The 17,678-nt window shown below is 41.3% G+C and overlaps 1 protein-coding gene across 3 annotated transcripts in view; it reads left to right on the top strand.

Moving 5' to 3' along the window:
* Positions 1-17,678, top strand: part of GTF3C1 (general transcription factor IIIC subunit 1) — a 39,251-nt gene that overhangs the window by 15,969 nt on the left and 5,604 nt on the right. For all 3 annotated transcript variants that reach the window (XM_048961244.1, XM_048961243.1, XM_048961245.1), the window contains 19 exons: positions 239-423; positions 657-920; positions 1,782-1,927; positions 2,348-2,445; positions 3,387-3,483; positions 4,199-4,376; positions 5,120-5,249; positions 5,802-5,937; positions 6,764-6,845; positions 7,396-7,581; positions 9,236-9,393; positions 9,529-9,671; positions 10,819-10,900; positions 11,553-11,665; positions 12,029-12,091; positions 13,961-14,054; positions 15,228-15,400; positions 15,552-15,836; positions 17,388-17,641. In XM_048961244.1, the coding sequence (XP_048817201.1) occupies positions 239-423; positions 657-920; positions 1,782-1,927; positions 2,348-2,445; positions 3,387-3,483; positions 4,199-4,376; positions 5,120-5,249; positions 5,802-5,937; positions 6,764-6,845; positions 7,396-7,581; positions 9,236-9,393; positions 9,529-9,671; positions 10,819-10,900; positions 11,553-11,665; positions 12,029-12,091; positions 13,961-14,054; positions 15,228-15,400; positions 15,552-15,836; positions 17,388-17,641 (2,867 nt within the window). The remainder of the gene's footprint in view (positions 1-238; positions 424-656; positions 921-1,781; positions 1,928-2,347; positions 2,446-3,386; positions 3,484-4,198; positions 4,377-5,119; positions 5,250-5,801; positions 5,938-6,763; positions 6,846-7,395; positions 7,582-9,235; positions 9,394-9,528; positions 9,672-10,818; positions 10,901-11,552; positions 11,666-12,028; positions 12,092-13,960; positions 14,055-15,227; positions 15,401-15,551; positions 15,837-17,387; positions 17,642-17,678) is intronic.

Below are 17,678 nucleotides of genomic sequence, written 5' to 3'. Positions count from 1 at the left end.
TCAAGAGAGCAGAGTGTTGTGCATGTTAAATTACACCACCCAGTTTATCTTTTCAAATAAGCCCATAAAAGGACCTCTTTTTCTATCAAAGTGCTCTTATCCAGTGTAGACCTTCCTTTTGCAAAGAAACTTGCATTTCTTTTAATTACCAGCTGCAGTGATGCCATCTCTCTCCAACTGAAGCAGACAATCATATCTTACCTAAGTTTTAACAAAGTGCTGTATGGTTTTAATGCAGGGTTAAAGTTCCCCAGACACCATCATCCCAGGACCACGGTGAAGAAGAAAACCTGGGGCAAGAGGCATTTTCTGAGTCAGGAGATGCACAAGAGAGCTCATGTAAAGATGAAAACAATAGTCGTGCAGAGAAAACCGATGAAAAAATGGGCATAACACAACTAAAGAACTATCACCCTGTTACAGGTACAGCAAACTTTGTTTGCTCTCATCTTTCACTTTTCTATTTGTTATTAATCCGATTCAGATGTTGGGCTCTCCTAAGATAGAAGTGGTTGGGTTTTTTCTTTCTCTTGTAGAGATGCCTTTGATTTCCCCCGTTGCCTTCCAGTTTTCCTCACATCGGTTTTGCAGGGATAGCTATTTCTCCTGTTGTAATTCACTTTTTAATTCTTCTGGTACTTGATCTTTCCTCCCAGTTCCAGGACTCGGGCGTTTTCTTGGCTTTCTTCCCAAAATGCCCCGTTTAAGAATAGTCCACATGTTCCTCTGGTACTTAATTTATGGACATCCTTTAAATGGAACAGACCGAAAAAGAAATGGTGATGGTAAGAAAAAAGGCAGCAAACAAAGGCCGAGTGTGAATGAAGCCCAGGCAGATGGAATCGTACAAATCATGAAGACTGGGACAAATCCTGAAATTGCTGCACAGGACTCAGAAGTAGAATTGTCTAATCAAACAGGTAAGAAGTGGCCTACCTTGTGGCTTTGTCAAGGTTCAGTGTAGTATTTCCATAACCATTTGGCAGTATGATTTCAGTGGCAACACATGAAGGTAGGAACACAATCGCTTGGGAAAAGTACTGAGAGAGATTAATGACTTGTTCTCAAGTTGAAAAGGATATCATGCAAGAGCTCTACTTTATTTCTTAATGACTTACATAACAAAATAAAATAGGCTTAAATTATGGATGACAACAAGCTGGAAGGTTTGCTATTTCTAACTTGCAGGTTTTGAATTCCAAATTGTCTTAATTTGGAGAAATGGTTTAGATTTTGTTTTATTAGGTCCACACTGAGGCCACAGTTGCATAATTTGTGCTTATACTAATGTACAGTATGTTGCCACCTTTTGTTTCTCGTATAAAAAGAAATTGTCATACAGGATGCATGCCTTCTAAAGGGAAAACAGGTATTGGAGTTGGTTGATAAACTGTTCTTCATACTACTAGAGAAGAATAAGAATTGGATGGGATATTTAGGTTTTTAATATAATTACAGGATAGTTAAGCATTGGAACAGATTATATTGGGAATTTATTGTACTAGCAGCTTTCAGGCATCCTCTAAAGTGTCTGTAAGCAAAGAAACAAGAGCAGACTTACTGTTAATAGGCTTAAATATGCTTTTCAAGGGTCCTTCCCAACACTGAAAAATATGAAAGTCCACTTCAAAAAAGGATGAAAAAAATCCATGAAGTAGGTAATTTTCAGATAACTAAACAATGAACTGCCAAAAGATTTCTACCAGTAAAATTTCCAGTTCCAATTGCAGTAAGAATTGTGTTCATGCTATCTGAATCTAAGCCAGTTGTCTCATTCCCAGTGTATGTGGATGACACATCATGGATGCGCTACGTCCCTCCTCTGCCAGTTCACAGAGAGTTTGGATTTGGATGGGCTCTTGTCAGTGACATTCTTCTCTGCTTGCCTCTCTCACTCTTTGTTCAGATAGTGCAAGTGAGCTACAAGGTATAGTGCTTTATTGTTTTGTTCTTTCATAATTGGTTTCATTTCAAGTCTGACAATTCAGCTGTTCCTATGAGCAGTAACAGGTATTGTCTTGGCTGTTGAACAAAACTAGGCAGTGGAAAGTAGAGATTTTAATTCTTGATAGTCTCTTTTCCAGAAAAGCTAGCTGTTCAAACAGCTGTGTGAGAAATACGGATAGCTGTGTAAGACTGCACATTCTGAAACTTGTATTTTACAGAGAGCTTTCTGTGACCTGAATCTCCCATCTGATAGACTCACATGGATCACGTTTAACCATTTCACAAAAGCAGTAACCTTTGTGTAAACAATATTTGAATCAACAGCTCTGATGATATCAAAGCTTGATACTTTAAAATGCAATTATATTTCGTATTTTGATTAACTAACAAATAATTTTAGGTTGATGGTCTGGAAGACTTTTTAAATGATCCAGTAAAAAAGCACACACTGATCAGATTTCTGCCCAGGTCAGTCCGACAGCAGCTTCTCTACAAAAGGTGAGCAGGGGAGTCAAAGAAAATGCCTCTAGGGAGGAAACAAGTGGTTGACAGTTTTCTCAGTTATTTCCTGTTTGTGTCAAAGAGAACTTTGTTACCCAAGACAAGGATCATCAATCTTCTAAGGGTAGCGTGCCAAACTATTTTTCTCTCCCAAATGGAAGGTAATAAGAAACTAATAAATGGCATTCATGCATGCTGTCAGGCAGTGTTTGAGAACTGGGAGGCACTGTCCTTCATAACTCATCAGCAGGATGTTATTTCTGTTCAAAACACACTCCTCACTGCTGTGAAATTCCAAATTTAATAGAGTCTAAACGATGCTGTCCTTCATAAATCTTTTAAAGGGTGCCACATTACTTAGCTCGTGCCTCTTGTAGGTAGCATTCAGTTTCTGCTCATGTGCTCTGACTGGCATGTCTGCCACTGTTTGCCATTCCTCATCTAGAAGGTTCAGAAATAGAGGTGAGGTTGCAGATGTAAAGGGGAAGCAGCATTAAAGGAAACTCATTTAGGTACATGGAATTAATAGCGCTGTTAGTTTCAATGCATATTTGTTAACACAAAATCAGAATCACACAGAATCATTAAGGTTGGAAACATCAGTTTCCTGAGGAAATCATGGCCAAAGGCATGGATTTGGATGGTGGGAGACTTGTGCAATGTTTCCAAATCTGCAGGCATGTCACCTGGGAGTGAATAGTATTGGATAGTATCAACTTGTCTTCAGCTAAGGCCTGTAACTATAACCTTTCTGCTTTCCAAATTTTCTGTGAACTGACAACTCAGAGAAAATAGGGCTTCAGAAACTCCAAAACCTGGTGTTTCAGAAAAGCAGCTGCTCTCCTGAAACTTGAGGTTGCTGTCTGAAAATTGCATGTTTTCTGGTATCGTTTCTGTCTTCATGAATGCTAATTGCAGTGCTTCTAATGTTGCTGCAGGAGGTACATCTTTTCAGTGGTAGAAAACCTCCAACGGTTGTGTTATATGGGGCTGATACAGTTCGGCCCAACAGAGAAGTTTCAAGAGAAAGATCAGGTAATCTTCTGAAAATTTAACCATTAATGATATTGGCTCAATGGAACGAGATTTGGGGGACTGTAGATACCTACTGACGTTTCAGACATACATGCAGACCTTCAGTTCAGCGTATTTTAGGTTGCTTTTTCTCTGGCTGTTTTGACTTTGGAAAGATACTGTTCAGATGTATAATGCTGAAAGTTGCAGTAAATAATGGCTTGGCAGTTTGCAGACTGGCAGCATTTTATGAGAAATGAGCGTGCCACATTCTTGTTCATTAAGGTGTTGGATGCCTAACACAGAATAAAGTCCTTTATCATAATAAAATAAGAACATTCGTGAGCATCCTTTTTGTAAATAAAGAGCACATGCAAAGGCAGAGGCAGTCCCTATGTACATTTGATAAGATAGATAAATACGCCTCCAAATGAGAGGCTGTGGGAAGTAGTCATTCTCTGTGGAAACCTGGAATAGTCCCATGCACAAGGGGGAAAAGAAATCATTCTAAGACTGCAAGAGAAATTCCTGGATCATTAGTAAGGGAGGTTTGGAAATAGAATGCAATACAGTGGACAGTGGTGTCTTTAAACAGTATTGGAGTATTGGCTCGAAACAGCAAAGGCTGAGATAATTCTGGTTCATTCCTAATTCCTATACTGTATTAAACGCTGTGTTCTGTAAGGTATGCTATTTCATTGATCTCCATCAGCCTGAAACACACTGTATTTACCAGGTGTTTGTGTATATGAAGAGAAACGCTGTGATTGTTGATACCACAATCTGTGACCCCCACTATAACTTGGCTCAGAGCAGCCGCCCGTTTGAGAGACGTTTGTATGTCCTCAACACCATGCAGGACATGGAGAACTTCTGGTTTGATCTGCAGTGTGTCTGCCTTAACACACCATTGGGTATGATATTACTGTACCTTCTTACCACCTTTGCTGTTTATTCTGCTTATACCACGATTGCTCTATTTTTCCTTAAACTTAATGCAGGCTCTGTTCTGTAATTGCCAGTGTTTTGCTCTCATGGCTGCTCCCCTGCTGCACCAAAAAAAGCTGGAACTTGGAGTTCTGTCCTTTTAACTCTGTGAAAGTTGAGAACTACAAACTCTACACGTAATATTTTCAGAGCAACGTTAGAGGAAAAATTATTGCAGTTATATTGGAAGTAACAAACGTGATAACAGCCCTGTTGGATTTCAGTCCAGCTGTAAAAAGAAAAAACCCTTTTTGAAAACAGTAGCCATAATCCTCCACTAGTTCAAACAGAATTTTCTCTTGAGTATAAATGTGTTGCTAAACCTTCAAACAAACAGCCTGAGTGAGCTGGGAAGCAAAGGGAGTTTTACACCTTGCTTTTTCAGTTTGTTTTCGTGTTTGGTCCTTTTTCAATAGGACCTACAGCTACAGCAGGTGTAACATAAACATAATGGAGGGATGAGATTCTGCTCCTGCTGACACTGAGTTAGTTTAGTGCTTCATACTCAGAGTTAGCTGGGGCACCATGGACTGCAAGGAGAAGCAGTTCAGACATGAGTGCAGTTTGGGCCATCAGTCAGAGCAGTACTTTGCCATAGCAGAGCGGATTAAAGTTAGATTGAAGCCTAACTCCTCATCCTGATAGTCCAAACCATTTGTGTGTTGTGTAGGAGTTGTCCGCTGCCCTCGGTCAAAGAGAAGCAATCCTCAGGAGGAGGAGGCTGCACTAGCAATGGAGCAGCAGTCAGCAGTGGATAAACACAATCTGGAACGGAAGTGTGCAATGTTGGAATACACCACGTATGTCACTCATTACCATTTGATGGACAAGTTCCTTGTTTTTACGTTACCAGCCCACTTTTCAGCATGTTACATGGTAACAAATCTCTTGCAATGGGATATCTTGGTTTTGACTGGAAGTAGCTGCAACACCAGATTTTGGATCTGATGAACGGCGTAATGTTTTCGTGAACAAAAAGCTTGACTGAATCCATATTTTCATAGTAGCCTTTTGTGTCCTGAGAGAGTTTCTCATCTGAGCAGGTGCTGTCAGTATTTCTGTGCTAAGAATGATAACAATTACGTATGATGTGACCATTGGAACTTAGTTAACTATAATGAAAGTGATTCAAGTATCGTTTTTAAACATTAAATATCAGGCATGAATGCTTAATGAAAAGCCTTGCTGTTACTCTACTTCTGGAAGAGAGTTAAAAGAGGGAGGTAGCTTTTTGTCCCCTTCTTTCCAAACCAGAGGAAGGTAAGAGGTGAGCTCTGCACACACATGACTTGGGGAATGCTTTCTCAGCTGCTTTTACCAAATAATCACTGTTTTGTTACTCTGTCTCTTAGAGGCAGCCGAGAAGTGGTTGATGATGGAACTATCCCTGGGGATGGGCTAGGAGCTGCAGGTCTGGATTCCAGCTTTTACGGGCATTTAAAACGCAACTGGATCTGGACAAGCTACATCATCAATAAAACTAAGAAGGTACCATCTCATACTTCAGTGATTGTTGCAGATTTTTGTTCACTTAAGGATTGAGACACTGATTGCAAAATGTTGCATTCTGGGCCATGAGCACACATTGCCAGTTTATGGCATGTTTTCATCCACCAGTGCTCCCAGGTCCCCTGTAGGATTGTTTTCAGTCCATAACAAAATAATACTGGAAAGCCCAGCCCATACAAATGGCCATCACAGCTCTGGCTAATGTCCTGTCTCTGATGGCTGCCAGTAAAAGTTTGGTTGGAAAGGATTTAGGAGGAAGGGATATCTATATCTATATATCATATCCATATCATATCCATATCATATCCATATCATATCCATATCATATCCATATCATATCTATAGTATGATCTCTCTAAATTGATGTTCTGAGCAGACAGTGCTGGAATACTTCAAGTGGGGCTTGAGGCCTTTCTGATTTCATGGACTTTTCATCCAGCATTAGCTTGTGCAATTGATTTTTGGACATGTTTAGATCTTCAGTATCCACAACTTCATGTAGTGAAAAGTTTCAAAGACCTACTGCGTGCCACTACTTCCTCGTAAAGACTTTAAGCTCCTTAATAATTATAGCAAGTGATTTACTGAAATTCAAACCTTCATAATCAAGTGGTCACAGAATAAAACTAGAGCCATTCAAACATGTGGTAGTAAGAAGACAAATTAATTCTTCATTGTAGCCATAGATCTTTCTGTGGTTTATCCTGAAAACTTACTTATACTGCTCAAAGGAATTATTTATGGTGATGATAACACTGCTGCACTCCTTTTGCATATCAACTTTTTAAAAGGTGTATTGTTGTAGGAAAATACAGTTTCTGAGAACAGACTGACAGTAAGACTCCAAACCTTCCTGACCAAACACCCTCTTCCACTCAGTACTGGAGGTAAGGTGGTGATGCTGGTGGGGCTGTAATGTACTGACTTAGTGACTTGTCACACTCCATATCGATTGCATGGGTTATTTCCATCTCCTTGCAGTAACCTAGGTTGCTCCTGGGGCATTATAATCAATAAGAAAATAATTTCCTTTTCTGTTACTGAATATCAGGAACAGTATTTTGTCTTTTGTAATGTGCAGTTTGCAGATCGTCCAGAGGGACTCAAAAAGAAAACGTACTGTTAAAATTGCGTAGCCTTATATCTAAGTTAAGTAGGAAAAAATGCTTCAGGTTGAATATAAAAGCTCAGTTCAGTTCCCTTGTGCTTTTTCATTGTGCTGGAGACTTAATTACTTGATAATTCCGTATTTAAGTGGGATTTTATTCAATGTAAGCTGCTGAGAAGTAGCCTGAAATACCATGTTGAATGAAAAGGGCACGTTGGAAAGAGCTTCTGTCTTTAAATACAGAGAAACTGGCACTTGCTTTTTATACCTTAGTACTGGAGAATGTAATTGCTGTAAAGATTCATTACCTCAATCACGTGTCATCTTAGGTAATAAAATTAACATTTTGGGAGAACCAAAGGTAGGACCTGAGTCTGTTGTCCAGAAAAAGGAATGTATTGAAATAAGTCAGGAAGCTACGCAGGATCGAAACAAACGAGTGAGAGGTGGGAAGAACCAGAAGAGGAAGAGGCTTAAGAAAGATACAGGAAAGACAACAAAGAAGAAGAAGAAAGGTAAGTAACCAGCACATACCACCAAGAAGCAGCATTCTTTTTGATGCCTCTGCTTAATGTGGTTTCCTTTAGTAAAGGTGAGGTGACAGTGTGCTAAATGGAAATTTACAGGCCAGCTTTCTGGTTTGCCACTTGTAGAGAAGAGGTCCAGAAGCTTGCTTGAGCTGTTAACATGTGTGTGAATCCTGATTGTGCTCCTATAAATGCTAAAGAAATTCTAATTGTGCCTCAGGCAGATGAACTTATTGCAATTTAATAACATGTCAGACAGCTGGCTTAGAGCATCATACCATTAAGAATCTTCAGGTAATCTGTTTGCTACCTACAGACTTGTTTTCTCATTTCTGGACAAGGTATTAATGCATTCACTTCCTCGACTGTTGCTGTGTAGTTCTTCCTGATCTGAGTTTTCATTCTTACAGTCTCAACTTTGGAATTGTTCCTAGCCCTATAATCCTCATCGTCCTCTTAGGAATTCACATCCAGACAGATAAACATCATTTAATCCATTGCATGTCTGTGCATACCTAGACTGCTCCTTGTTTCAGAGGTTGTATCTCACAATAAGCTACCCTGATACAATCAGTTTTTCACTTTTGAATGACAGAACCAAGGCTGACAAAGCAGTACTAAAGGAAAAAAAACAAAACAAAGATTGTAGTTAAGAAAATTTCTTCCTATCAGACATTCTATCTTACTTTAATCTTAATGAGGTTGAGATAAATAAAAAGACAGCAACAGTAGAGAAAGCTCTTATCATCTGATTTGGCTGGGATGTCAGAGGGAAATTCTTTACAGAGAGAGTGATGAGGTGCTGGAACAGCTGCCCAGAGAGGCTGTGGATGCCCCGTCCATCCCTGGAGGTGTTCAAGGTTGGATGGGGCCCTAGGCAGCCTGGGCTGGTAATGAATGTGGACGTTGGTGGCCCTGCGTGTGGCAGGGGGTTGGAGATTCACGATCCTTGAGGTCCCTTCCAACCGTGGCCATTCTGTGATTCAAGCTATTGGTGAGAACTGAAAGCCTAGCTGTTGCTTTCTGTTCTCATCCTTGTCATAATGAGCACCTTTTCCTCCTACAACTTGAAAATTCGTGCTGTATTGTGCTTATAGTGACAAGAACCATTGTTTGCACCTTTTTTACTCCTCAGATATCTTTTGAAGGCAAGTTATTCTATTTCCTACTCTGAAGCAGCACCTAGTCCTAAGAAAAATTCAGTGTAAATTAAAACAAAATGAGATCTGGGGAAAGAAAATTGTTGTTCTGCTCAAAGCACCTGCTTGTTGTACAAGTTGCACATTATAACCATTTACCATGAATATACCAGTCAAGTTCTGTGGAATTCTTTAGCCCATTTATCCCAAGATTGAAGCTGATTTTCTAAGCAGTGAGGGCATGTTTAACCCAGTAATTCTCTAGTTTTGGCTTCTGTCCTTGGAGCTGCACATAGCCTTTATATTGAAGGCATTCAAGGCTAGGCTGGATGTGGCTCAGGGCAGCCTGGTCTGGTGGTTGGCAGCCCTACCCACAGCAGGGGGCTGCAACTAGATGGTCTTTAAAGTCCTTTTCAACACAAGCCATTCTGTGATTGCCCGTGGTGGAAGTTTGAATTCACTGAAATATGCAGTGCTGAGTTATTTTTTTCTTGATTTGTTAGAAGAAAAACCTGTAGAAAAAAGCAAAAGGCTGCGTTACCACGATGAAGCTGACCAGAGTGCCCTGCAGAGGATGACACGTCTGCGGGTCACCTGGACTGTGCAGGAGGACGTCTTACTCATGCTGTGCCGAATTGCCAGTCATGTGCTAAATGCAAAGGTACTCACCAGCACCTCTGTTGTATGTCTGTGTACTGAACACATTTCTTTGGTGCTTGGAAACCTTCTGGTTCACAACCATCACTTGTGTCCATAAAAGCTGAGGTTTAACTCTCAGTGTTTTTGTTCTTTGTAGGTAAAAGGGCCCTTTGTTCCATGGCAAGTAGTTCGGGATATCATGCATGCCAGTTTTGAGGAGTCCCTCGATAAAACTTCCCACTCTGTTGGAAGAAGGGCTCGTTACATTGTCAGAAATCCCCAGACCTATCTTAACTACAAGTAAGGAGGTTTCTGTCTACATTCTCAGTATAAGCTAAATTCTCCTGAAATTAAGGGCCACATTTCCCCCATGTCTATGTCTTGTTTCATGGGAATATAAACTCCTAATTTTCTGCATGCAGAGTGCTATCAAACCTGTCCTTTCACTGGGAAGGGTTTATCAAAGGCATAAAGAACAGTACAGGAAGTAGCATGTGGCTATAAATGAATCCATTGTGCAATTGCATCTCCAGAGTCCTGCACACCTCTCATCTCAGCTGGTGCTCTACTTACTATTCCCTCTCCCATAACTTCCAAGAACGATGCCATAAAACTGAAAAATCAGAGCTAAGTGAAAGGCACAATCAGATAGAAATGGATTATATAAAAAGATTGGCTGAATGAACTTATTCATGTGGCTGAAAAAGAGAACTAAGGGGAGATATGAAAGAGCCATCAAATAATGTAATATATTTGTGCTATTAAGGGGAGGGGGAACAATTAACACATAAAAACCACGGCCAGCAGTTTCCAAGCTGTGGTGGTTTTCAATGCAACACAGCTGAGTTTAGAACTCCTTGACACAAGTGTCAGGGTGTTACTCTGTGCACCACCTCTTCATCCATCTTTCCATTTTGTCCCGTTGGTGTCTGTTACAAGAGGACACTGTCTGAAATGAAAATTTGGCTTGATCCATTGCAATTGCACCTTTGTTCTTAAGGTAGAAATTCCACAAAACCATGAAAGGAAATCACAGATTATGTGTCTTGATAGATGCTTAGAAGTGTTTGTCATTGCTTTTTTTTTCCAAGCTAGGAAAAAAATGTGAAACATTGATATGTGAAACATATCAAACAGCATGTAGTTCTACTGCCTGCTAATCTTCAGCCAGACAGATGTTGAATCTGATTTGGGTTATCAGTGTGATTGTCAGGTAGCTCTTACTAGAGGTGTAGAGATATTCAGTGAGAGGTGGCTCTCTTACACTTCCATGTAAGTAATGAAGTAACAAAATGAGCACTTGGTTTGATTGCATTGATGATGGGATGCTGACAAGTTAGGCGGAATATTTCCATTCGTTGTGTTTTTCAACTGAAGTTATTTTCTCTGAGCAGTAACAAATTGAGAAAGCTTCAACCAGTGACACCTTCAATTTTATCTACTGCAGAGTTTGCCTTGCTGAGGTTTACCAAGATAAAGCCCTCATTGATGAATTCATGAATAGGGAAAATAACTACGAAGAACCACAGGTAGGAGGGAAACAATCTGAAAGGTCATAGAGTGCTGAAGTAGCTTGTGTTACTGAGTACTTGCCCTGTTTCAATTACTGTGATTTGCTTCCTTATCTCTCCCTTGTACTCTTTACTATGTTTAAAAACAGCATCATTGTAGAAGTGCAGCATCGTGGCTGTTTTTGCAGTGAGATGGATGCAGACAGCCTTCCAAAGACACATCAACAAGGCACCAAAACCCATTTTTCAGTGTGTTTGTTTCTCAGTACCCACGACTGAGCATCCATATGCACTGGTTATTTTTTTTAATCCTCTCTGCCTCCTTTTTACCTGAAGAAAACAACATTTTTGCTCAGGAACATAATATTTTTAATCCAATTGCCTGCTGAAATATTGTCTCTGCACGTATGGGTGAATGCAGGATTGTAGGCACAATTTATGATGCTTGATTTGATTAGTTAAAAGTTTTGAGCTTCTAATGGGCTTAAATCAGTCTCAACTTCAAGTTGAAAAGCTGTTACGTACTATTATCTGTTGGACTGTTTCTCTGACTTGATAATTCAACACTTACTATTTCTACTGCATTCTTCTATGAGCACTTCAGAAGTAGAGCACCTTTCCCTGCTCTGAGAAATGGGGATTGGTAACTTTTTTCCTCTTGCTTTTAAAGGTTTGTGCAGCAGAGTTCAAGCAGTTTGTGGAAAGACTGAAAGCAAAATTCAGTTCAACTCTGGGAAACACCAAGTTGGAGATTCCTGATACTTTGCAGGAGCTCTTTGCCAGGTATTTTAGTGACAGTGGTGTTGACTCCACATGGGCAGGCAGCGTGGGCAGTTCAGAGCACACACATGCATTATTGATACCCTCTCTTAACCTCGTATGTTACAGAAGTGCTGTAGATCATAACTGCAAGGCCACAATCTCAGTAAAATACCAAGTGTGTACAATTCTGCAGTGTCTGCTGTGTGTGGTTTTTTTCCCTAACACAGTGAGAGCTCCTGGAGCAGAATTGTTACAGTGACCAATGGTCAACTTCTGCATTTCACAGCTGATATAAAATAAAGATCTTATAATAGAGATCAGCACGAGGTACATTGCTTCACACTACTTCTGCTACAGTACTTCTTTTTCCTTTCCCTTGATTAGATTTCGAGTTATGGCAATTGGAGAAGACACAAACCAAACCACAAAAGAAGACAGTCTTAGTAGGTAAGGAACAGCGATACCATTTTTTCCCCACTATGACTCCAAGCCCTCAGATCTGTGAAAGATTGTAAAGCTATAACATGATGGAAAGTACAGCAATAATAGCAGGGTAGCACAAGTCAGGCTGTAGTAAATGAGAACAAGCCCCAATACAGCAGCTATGGATACCAAAGCAAAAAAAGAAAATCTGCTTACCTTTGAAGGGTCTCCTGTATGCAGAGATCTCTAGTGAGAAACCTCCCACCTCCACTGCCAGCCTTTAAATGAGGTCTGGGAAGGGGTGGCTCCTGGCTCAATCCCTTCTGGTTACTCAGTGCACTGCATGCACCTGAGCTCCCCTGGGTTGGCCCTGCCTTCCCCCCAGGTGCTCCATCACTGCTTCAGGACATGACTTAGCATTTCTACTACAAAGGCATATCTGTAGTCTTCTAATTCACTTTGTCTTTCAGCTGTTTAAGGTTGATTTGTTGTTTTTCCAATGTAAAACTTCTTTAGAAGTAAAGTACGCTTGCAAGGCTGCAGGGATTTCTAGCATGGATTTGATGATTGAATGAGCTGACAGCAGGAATGACCTCCTTAAAATTTCCCCATTAGGAAATTAAGATTTTCAGATTTTTATCTCCAAAATCTTCTTTGCCCTTCAAAAGGAATTTGTTTCACTTACAGTCCTTGCCAGATCTTAGGAAGTAGTTAGAACATTGCAAAGTGTGTGGCTTGAACCACTGATTGAGCATCTGGGAAAGGACCTGGGAGCACAAGTAAAGTCAACTCAGCTGTGAGACTGAAGGGGTGGAGCCTGGCTGCACCTCTCTTAGACCTCATTTAAGGGCTGACTGCCACTGGGGGAGAATCTGTAGTTGGAGATTTCTGTCTTGTGGTGATTTCGCTGCTAGCCTAGATTTTCAGAGCAGTTGTCTTTTGTGGAACCATCCTGTTGTGCTGATCCCTTTGCCATTGCATTTCCTGTATCATCATTCTACTGCATTAACATTGCATGAAGTGTTTTACGAATTGTCTGTAGTTCTGAGAACACTCTCTGCAGAAAGCTGTAGAACATGAGGGAGGTGTTTTTCAGTACAGGTCAATACTGATTTTTTTTTCCCAGAGCCAAATGCAGATCCTCTGCTAAAAAGCAGTATCTGTTCCTAAACAGAAGCACTGGGCACGGAGAAGGAAAACTAAGATTGAAATACTGAAGTGTTTATACCTGCCCTCAACTATTAGAATTTTATACCCAGAAGACTTTTTGTACATGAGTAGTTCAGTTCTCTGATCTCTGAGGTGCTGTTTGTTACCTGTGTTGGCAAGAAAGAGAGTTGTGTAAGCCTTATCAGAAAATTATGTGACTTCTTAGAAGCATAGCATAAGACTTGAGTAGGATCTGCTTGATAAAAGAGTCATGGGAGGGGGAAGAAGTAGTTGCAGGTAGCTCTCAGTGGTACCCAGGCTGTCGCCTAGGGTTAGGATTCTGGTGTGTGGGGTGTTTTACAAAGCCAGCACTGAAGACCTGAGATACTTGTCTCATAAAACTTTACCATTTGAATATTCCAAACTGAAACTAGACAGTAATCTATAATTCTGGTCATGTTACCATTTTGACAGCAATTTTTTATACCTTAAGAAGAGATGCTATCAAAGAGAACTTTGATATTTGGACTGGTCCAGAAATTCAGGGTGGAAGGTTGAGGGAGATATAATAGGCTCTTTTACATTCATAATTCTCAGCTGGAGAGATCTCAGACCTTGAGGCATCTATTTCAAAGGAGCAGGTGATTCAGTTTACCTGTTGTGCTGATGTAACAGTCTAGCACCTCGTGCACAAAAATCATCATGATTAAAACCACTGTTCTTTCTCTTGCTTTTTTCTTTCAGTGTCTATGATATTCATTTCCTAGTGCTGCAGAACCTTATACAGAGCACTTTGGCACTCTCAGATAACCAGATGAAATCTTGCCAGTCCTTTCAGGTACAAAATCTAGACCAGTTTTTGCTGGTCATACAGACCTAAAGAGCTTCCCCTTAACTTGATATACACCTTTTTCAAATGGGAGACAAGAAACCCAGAAACTTTGATGTGTACCCTTTCTGTGAAATTCTCTCTTCTGCTTTTAAGAAATTGTATATTCTGTGCAGCTTTTCAATATGTTGCTTTCATTCAGAGGATGAGATTGCAAGATGTGAGGTTGAAAGCTGTATGAAATGAACTTCATATGCATTCCAGTCACGATTTAATGCCCATCTGAGCAGCTGGAATTATGCTCTGGAGGAGATACCACAAAGACAGACCCAGTGTCCAGCTGACAGCTGTTGGTCAGCCTCTCCTCCAGCACCAAGGGCCACCAAAATGCATCATCTATCACTGAAGAAGGCTGCGGGGTGACCTCATTGCAGCCTATCAATACCTGAAGGGAACCTACACCCAGGAGGGGAGTAAACTCTTCAAAAGGGCTGACAACAGCAGGACTAGGGGAAATGGTTTTAAGTTGAAGGAGGGAAGATTTAGGTTAGATGTTAGGGGGAAGTTCTTTACAAGGAGAGTGGTTAGGCCCTGGAACGGGCTGCCCAGGGAGGTTGTGGATGCCCCGTCCTTGGACGTGTTTAAGGCCAGGTTGGACGGGGTCCTGGGCAACCTGATCTGAATGTGTATGTTTGGTGGCCCTGCTAGGCAGGGGGGTTGGAACTACATGATCCTTGGGGTCCCTTCCAACCCGGGTGATTCTGTGATTCTGTGATTCTGTGAAGCATTTCAAAGAATAAAGTTAGAAGTCTAGAAGGAGTTCAGTATCTTAGCAGCACACAAGAGGGGAGCCTGAGAAGTTAAGTTCATGGAAGCATGGTGCCCGATAAAACGATGGGAAGAATCTATCCAGACATGGTGCAAATTAGTGTTTTTCCTATCTCTCCTTAGTGGGAGACTGATCACGTTTTGACTTCCAAGTGTTCTCTAGAATTTAGTTATTCTAATTGGTATCTGCTGCGGAAAGCCTGGAAGCCAATAAGAGAAAATAACTGATGAGTTAAATGAATTTGTGTGTGTCATTTACAGCTCTGTGTTCAGTCAGTTAATATGAACCATAAGTAAGGAGACCCAGCCATGGATTCAGAGCTAACGCTGCCTCGCACATTGGTGTTTCTGCAGACGTTTCGTTTGTACCGCGAGTACCGGGATGACATCCTTGTGAAGGCCTTCCTGGAGTGCCAGAAGAGAAGCCTGGTCAACCGGCGCCGTGTGAACCATACGCTGGGCCCAAAGAAGAGCCGGGCTCTGCCTTTCGTAGCCATGTCCTACCAGCTGTCCCAGAGTTACTACAGGTGGGTGTCAGCTTGTGCGTCTGCGTCAGCGCATGGAAGAACTGGCATGGGAGAGAGAACGCATGGGAAGTGTGTGCAGCAAAGAACCTGACCTGAAGTTGAAGAGATGACAGATTTGTGCTCTGATTTTTGGTTGTTTCTTTCCCCCCAGAGTTTTCACCTGGCGGTTCCCCAGTACCATTTGTACAGAGTCCTTTCAGTTCCTCCAGAAGCTCAAAGATACAGGAAAATCCGACCAGCCAGATAGCTTCTTGTTTAAAGATCAAGAAAGCAAAGAATCAGAAGGCATGATTACGTTTCCTATGGAAGGACCTGGTGGTCACTGCGTGGCAATGCTTTCCTTGTTCTCCCTGGGACTTGTCTCTGTGAATGTGAGAATCCCAGAGCAGATAGTTGTGGTGGACAGCACTATGGTGGAAAATGAAGTGATAAAAAGGTAAACACTGTTGCTTTTATTAGCAGATTAGGATTGGGGATAACTTGAATGAAATCGGGGACCATCACTGCTTTCTGCTTTGTGTCATGGCATGTTTCACTGTGATACTGCTTAGATTTCTATTTCTGAGGGACCTTTCCAAAGACTTAATGGTGCTGTACTTAGTGCCCATCATTACAGCTCTGGACTACATTTGCCTTCACCTGTGTGACATTTAAATTGCCAGGCACTTCCCTGCCATCAGAGCTAAGGCAGTAATGAGAGCAGTGTGTGCCATTTCAGTATTTTCATCAACATTGGAACCTCCCATTTCAAGGACTGACAAAGATTTAGCAGCAATAAGGTTTCAGTTTTATCCATGAAACTTGGCTCTGTGATATTTGTTCTGTGTGTGGCTCCTTCTTTGATTTATTTGTGTTTTTTTAAACCTGCATTAATGAATACCACTGAAATCAATTTCCTTCCATAGGCAGTCCAATCCTGTGAATAGTTATCCTTACAATCACGTGTTTTGTCAGAGTGCAACTAAGATCTCTTGCTGTGCTCAATCTGTTGCTTCCCATTAAATTGCCAGTATACATGGGAAATTGTTCCCTTTCTCTTTAGAGCAGCTTTTTACCTCTTTGAAGATGTTTATCACAGTCCTCCTCCCATAACCTGCTGCTCTTTAAGATGAGCAGCCTTGGTTCTGTCAGCAGCACCTCTTGTGTGCTACCCAGGTCTGTGTTCTTCTCATTCCTTTCCTCTGCACTGAACTGTAGATCAAGAAACAAGTGCCATGCTGTGGCTGGTAGGTCTGTGCTCATAACACTGTGGTATGCAGGTGTGCCTGCTCATGTATCCTAAGATGACCAGTGGCTGTAGCCTTGTTCCAAAATGTGTTTCAAGAGAAGATACTAACAGTTACAAGTCATCTTACAAAAGGTTGGAAGGACACTTTCGTTGTCTCTGGCATAACCTGCTTAAACCAATGACAACCTCAGAGTTGCATCAGGTTGTTCAGAGCCTTACCTGTTTCACCTGTACCCACAGTGGCTCTTTTCCTGTCCTGGAATTGTGGTAGCATTGATGTGACTAAATTTGTTGTTGGGAAATCTATCATCTACAGTTAATTTTTCTTTTTTTTTTTCCAAGTATCTGAAGTGTTTATTCTGCAATGTTTCCTCCTTTTTTTCCATTAAAAATAAATCCTACTGGATGTGACAGTCACATCTCATGTCCGTCCTGCACGAGACCTTTATGGCCTCAGCCTTTGTGCTCTGACAGGTGTTCCCTCATGGTGAAGCCTCTGAACCAGAGAGATTCAGCACTGTAAGCTATTTTGGCTTCCTTTGAAGATGTTTAAAAGAAGAAAGCATTTTCTTTTCTGCAGACCTTTGCTGCATTTTGCTTTCTCTCATTGCTTGCTCTCAGTGCTGTGCATACTGCAGCTGCTGGTGACTAACTGCTGGGATGCAGAACAGCACATGTTCTGGCTTTGCTCAGCGTAATGAGTCACTGTTTTATTTTGAGGGGGGAAAGAATACCAAACAATGCCTCTGTTTGCCATAGTTTGGGAAAAGACGGACTTGAGGAGGAGGAGGAGGAGGAGGATGACTTAGATGACAGCTCTGGAGGCAAACGGAGGATCGAAGTAAAAGCTCGTCAAGCATCTCATACCAATTACTTACTGATGAGAGGCTACTATGCCCCTGGAATTGTCAGCACACGCAATCTGAGTCCCAGTGACAACATCGTGGTCAACTCCTGCCAGGTGAAGGTGAAGCTGCGCTGTACTCCACTCCCAGGAAGACTCAGCTCTCCAGGTTGGTTTCTGTCTGGCCTGATGTGCACAGATGTGTT

Source organism: Lagopus muta, chromosome 15, assembly GCF_023343835.1.
Source record: "Lagopus muta isolate bLagMut1 chromosome 15, bLagMut1 primary, whole genome shotgun sequence".
Taxonomy (NCBI): domain Eukaryota; kingdom Metazoa; phylum Chordata; class Aves; order Galliformes; family Phasianidae; genus Lagopus; species Lagopus muta.
Note: the sequence above shows the minus strand (reverse complement) of the source record. Positions and strands in the feature narration are given on the sequence as shown.